Source organism: Oratosquilla oratoria, chromosome 7 (assembly GCF_046742065.1).
Source record: "Oratosquilla oratoria isolate Oo_2021 chromosome 7, ASM4674206v1, whole genome shotgun sequence".
NCBI lineage: Eukaryota > Metazoa > Arthropoda > Malacostraca > Stomatopoda > Squillidae > Oratosquilla > Oratosquilla oratoria.
The window spans coordinates 29,982,761-29,988,936 of record NC_134783.1 but is presented as its reverse complement, the minus strand read 5'-3'; the positions used below and the strand labels follow the sequence as shown (position 1 = coordinate 29,988,936).

Genomic DNA, 6,176 nt, shown 5'->3' with positions numbered 1-6,176 from the left:
ACGGCGACTATGTTGGCCGTCCTAAAGGCCGTCCAGTATGGAGGTAAGAAGAAGACTCGAGGAACAAATATACAGAAACCCAAAGATTTTTGTTCATTGCAGCCCGACCTCATGATCCATCGTGTCTCTTCTGCCACAAAAGACTCCAGTGTAAGGCAAGAGTGTCTTCGTTGTAGGAAGGTGTTGGACTGGTCTTGTTTGAGTATGTGTTGTCTGTGTAAGGCACCAGGAGAACCCGATAGAGTGCCGTACACCATAGTCTAAATGGTCATTCCGTACCGTAGTAGAATTAACGCTATCGAGGAGACAATAAACAAAGTATGCTAATGAAGATATTGAATTTAACATTAGGAAGTACTGGAAAAGGCTTCTATTGTGTGAAATGTAATATTTAAGGTATCACGAGAGCAGTGGGCAGACTACGTCCGGTAAGGTCAAATCATATACTCACGTTATTACAGAATATATATATACACACATATATATACACACACACACACACACACACACACACACACACACACACACACACACACACACACACACACACACACACACACACACACACACACACACACACACACACACACACACACACACACACACACACACACACACACACACACATATATATATATATATATATATATATATATTTAAACTAAATTTATTTGTTTTTCAAACATACGTGTTTCATGTGAAGTTCTATTTTAGAAAATTAGTTAAGATTTTTCATTATAGTATTTTGGCTATTTCAAATACTAACTTACTTAATATACTATGCGGCCCTTTAAAATTGTGAATTTCAGAATGTGGCCCTTGCAACAAAAAGTCTGCCCATCCCTGTGTTAGATTGTTTGTGAGGCGCTACAAATTAGGCGTAGCGATATTTGTACTCTCGGTGGTGATGTCATACGAAAGTATAAACAAATAGATACTCGTGATAAGAAAACAACCGATCTTCAATTAACAACAGACGTGAGAAAAACGTATAAAGAAATTATTTCCTGACAGCATATGAATGTACTTTATAGAGTACTTCTTTTGGTAACCAACACGACTTTGCATCACAGCATATGAAGTTTAAACCTCAGATTTGATTACACACACACACACACACACACACACACACACACACACACACACACACACACACACACACACACACACACACACACACACACACACACACACACACACACACACACACACACACGCATATATATATATATATATATATATATATATGTATATATATATATGTATATATATGAATACATACATACATGTATATATATATATATATATATGTATATATATACATACATACATACATACATACATACATACATACATACATACATACATACATACATACATACATACATACATACATACATACATGCATACATACATACATACATACATATATATGAAAGTACACTCGATACGTTGGATGTCTGACTTGAACTAAGATGCTTTCACCGCGTAAGGACGCTGCCACCCTTCGTCGTGAGTCCTCGGGTTCTTTGTCGGCAAGAGGCAGGACCGGAAGGACGGGCAGAGGTAGGACCGGAAAGATAGACACAGCACCAATATCAATAGAATCATCCCCGGCCGAGGACTCCGAGGGCGAGAGGAGCCCGCCGCCTCGCCACATCTCTTGGAAGAGCATCATGGCCGCGGGCCAGGGCGGGGCCCACTACGTCGTCTACCATCATCGTTGTGTCATCAGCCGTCCCTCCTCCCAAAAAAAAAATGTTTTTTCTCTTCGGGTCGAGTTCGTTCTCCTCGCGACTTTTGCCGTCCGGGGATGGGATGCGGCGATGGCCCTCCGAGGGCTCTTCGAGGGCTCTCCGAGGGCTCTCCAGCTGCGAAGAGCCATTTGCGGCGGCACAGGGCACCTGCTCCCATCGCTACTCTGTGCCGGGGTCCCTGTCGCCAGCTCCCCTTCCAGCTGGACAGCGGAGTCCTCTCAGCTGAATAAGGTATTCTATGGTGGCAACCAGGAAGGACAAAAAAACAGGAACAGCCTGAGGGTGACCTCTCCTCATTCTACTTCACGAAGAAGAGTCTCGGTGGCTCCTCCTCAGAATGTTTTCGTCTCTGTAACTTCGCGTATTAAGGTTCTTCTTCTGGAGCTGGTGTCGTAAGTTCAGGATAGGGATTTCCTGGAAAACATGGTTTCTGCTGTAGGAATACTGTATATAAATGTGTATTTTCATGTTATTTTTCATAAAACACGTCCGGTGAGGTCTTCAATACCCATAAACACTTTTCTTTTTAAGAATCATGGTCTCTAAGCATCTTTATTTTTTATTTTTTAAACCAATTTTCTTATTTTTAAAATTCTTCGAAGTTCATGATGGGCTTTTATCTTAAAGTACTGTTTAAGTTAACTCTTCTCAAACTGAAGTGTTGGACCAGCATTATATATTTTTTTCAAAGGCGCTTGGGACCGGTATCATATAGTGTATATGCCGCTTTATGGCGCCTTAAAACTCTTTCAGAAATAATATAATGAGAAAGATTAGAAAATTTTCATTAATGCAATAGGTAAATATATTATTCAATTTTACAATACCAGGAGGTGCCAAGATAAGAGGGAGGGAGGAGGGTGGAGGGGAGTGGAATATATAGGAAATGGAATGGGTGGGAGTGGTTTCTATACCTTTTTCTTTTTGGTTACCCCCCCGTGCAGGGGGAAAAAGCCTTTGGTATATGTACTGTATATATGTATGTATGTATGTATGTATGTATGTATGTACGATACTGATAGCATAAACCGATTTTAATCAGGCGATGGAACCGTCATTCTCTTTTCGTGGTTTGCGTGGTTGATAATACCCGTTCGGACCTCAAACTTGTCCGTGGTCTGGAACAGTCCATACATGAACGTAGTAACGATACCTGGAGGGAGCTCATGCATCACACAGTGATGTCCAAGTCTCCTCAGTTCCGGGGTAAGCGACGGTAGGCGGGGTTCTTCTTTACGGCACAAGAACTCCACTAACCTGTTTCGTTCTCGTTCCAGGGAACTCCACTAATCTGTTTCGTTCTCGTTCCAGGGAGCGCCGTTGCTGGAATCGTCGGAGGCCTCCTGTGGTCGAAGGTCGGAGGCCATGGCACCTTTCTCGTCACGGGTCTGTTCCTGGTGCTCTACGGCGTATTCTTCGTCACGACAAGAACACTGATGAAGCAATATTGCTACAGATGATTGGGATCTATATATCAACAGACGAGTAAACTATTGATAAAAAAAATGTGCAAAAACTGCCGAACAGATCTCTATGAAAACTGACTATGCATTTATGACACTTAACCTAGAAACTAATTAGAATCTCAGAACAATCCACCATCAAGATAGGTTATTTATTTTCTATTTATTTTTGGGACATTTCATATTAATTTTATATTAATCTTGAACACAATTAAATGTAATACACGCTGCCAGATATAAAGTATCACTCAATTTGTCGTGCTTGTGGAATTCTCACTTGCAGGTTGACCATTATATATATATATATATATATATATATATATATATATATATGTGTGTGTGTGTGTGTGTGTGTGTGTGTGTGTGTGTGTCTTCCTCACACAAATTTTCCAACCTGTCACAATGTCTCAAAACACACACACACACACACACACACACACACACACACACACACACACACACACACACACACACACACACACACACACACACACACACACACACACACACACACACACACACACACACACACACACACACACACACACACAGACACACACACACACACACACACACACACCCACACACACACACACACACACACACACACACACACACAGATAAATGTTAATTTCATATAACTGTGCTAGCTGGGGCATGACACAGCAGTCAATAAAAAGTTTTGTAACATTCAGTGCAAGCAGGGTAAGTGTCCAGATTTGTAGTATTACCCAAGACTATATTCACTGTACATACAATGTATCCATAAACAAAGCATTAGAGTGGACAGTTAAAGACACAATTATAAATCTACTTAATGTAATAATTTGGAAGGGAGAAATCACGTTGTCCAGCAAAAGACACAATGCACTTTCGTAACTTGGCAAAGTAAATCAGAGAGAAGAGCCAGGGAACCATTTTGCCGAACATACAAGAAGCCAACATCGACAGTCATAGCTGTCAGTTCTTGTTCAGTTATTCTAGAGAGAATTAATATAACTCTAAATATATTTTTGAGGAAAGGGAAAGCTCAATAAATCTAAGGATGAGAAAGCCTTGGATGAAACATAAATGTTTAACTTCTTTACAAAGTTTCGAGAACCGTCTTCTTTAGGAAAATATTGAGACAAGGTAGTGTAACACGTTTTAAACTTTGTTCTTCGAGGCGCATTCCCTGCTTCATCAAGTGTTATAAATATATCAAAAACTAAATTTGATAAGGAACTTGGGCACATGACCAGCTACAGCTCATTTATGATGATCAACTCTACAAATACAAAGGGAATATTCGTCTTGTATTAGTTTTGATGACATTACACGCCCTAAGCTCCACTCGGTCACTTGCCACAACAGTAGTTCTTTGCTGTGGATTTAGGAGTTCCTTGGTGTTTCTTGGATTTTCTTGGAGCCTCTAGAACAGTGGTTCCCAAACTTTTTTCTGTCATTTCCCCATTGCACCCAGTTCAACCACCCAGATTTCCCCCTTTCATGTGTATGAGGGAAAGAGTAGTTAAAACACACTGTGACTATTTACTCATTTATTTTTCAAATGTACATATATACTGATAAACAGGCAGTCTCTCTCTCTCTCTCTCTCTCTCTCTCTCTCTCTCTCTCTCTCTCTCTCTCTCTCTCTCTCTCAGACATGAGAAAATTCATCTGAGATTTTTTTAGTTAGTAGGTAGTGTAATTATTTCCCCCCTGGTAGGTTCAAATTTCCCCCCAGGGGGAAATTTCCCCCAGTTTGGAAACCACTGCTCTAGAAGATCCTTGAGGTCCTCAGTTTCTCCCAAGAAGGTCACCAGACCAGAAACCAGAAGCAGGTAGAGGATGCCATACGATTTTATTTGGTGTCGAAATGATCTTCAGGAAGCTAGAAAACAACTCTATTCATAGTCCTGGCCATTTCCAGTGATCTAATATTCACATCGAGGGGGTAGAAAGACGGTGAAGTATGTTTTGATATAAACTAATACATTTGTAAATATTTTGTTTGATTTAACACATGATAAGGTAGTAAGTTTCCCTGCAATTGAACAAAAACTCTTTGGAGGTACAAATACAAGAGCTATATCATTGGGGGAACAATTTTGGTTAAACCAGGAAAATGATTACAAAGAAAATATTCGCAAATAACTGAAATCTGGAGAATTAATAATAGACTGTTCAGTAAAATTAGCAAAGAAAAACTATTCCAGTATGCAATGAACAGAGAATAGCAATCCAGTTGTGTAGGCACGTTCGGTGTACATAGGGTAAGCTTGATACCATAAGAAATAATGGTTCTGAAATAGATCCATTTTTTTCTTTACTTTGAAACCATTTGACGTCTTATTCCAAGAAAATATCAATCTCATAAAAAAACGGGGATTCCCCTTGGATGAATAAAATCGCGTGACGTCAGGAAAATTATATATCAAGTCACCGGGATGAACTGGTTGTTCAGGAATCCAATTAGATCATAATATTTGGAGGTCACTCTGCAGAAAAAAAAAATACACACACACACACACACACACACACACACACACACACACACACACACACACACACACACACACACACACACACACACACACACACACACACACACACACACACACACACACACACACACACACACACACACACACACACACACACACACACACACACACACACACACACACACACACACACACACACACACACACACATATATATATATATATATATATATATATATATATATACTGTATATATGAATATCTGTCTGTCTATCTATCCATCTATCTATCTATATCTATATCTATATCTATATATGTGTGTGTGTGTATGTACAATGAATGGATAAACAAATCATGTGTATAAATAATGAACAAATAAATGAATAGACAACTAAACAAATATCAATTGATGAATAGATATATATTCAAATGATTAAATGAAAAAATAGATAGATAAATGAATACATAAG

At 39.4% G+C, this 6,176-nt stretch overlaps 1 protein-coding gene across 1 annotated transcript in view; it reads left to right on the top strand.

Moving 5' to 3' along the window:
- LOC143026779 (major facilitator superfamily domain-containing protein 6-like) overlaps nt 1–3,268 on the top strand; it is a 23,115-nt gene extending 19,847 nt beyond the window's left edge. Inside the window, exons 5-6 of the mRNA XM_076187551.1 lie at nt 1–43; nt 3,069–3,268. The exon at nt 1–43 is cut by the window's left edge and continues 197 nt beyond it. Of these exons, the coding sequence (XP_076043666.1) occupies nt 1–43; nt 3,069–3,217 (192 nt within the window). The 3' untranslated portion in view covers nt 3,218–3,268. The remainder of the gene's footprint in view (nt 44–3,068) is intronic.
- The last annotated feature ends 2,908 nt before the right edge of the window (nt 3,269–6,176 follow it).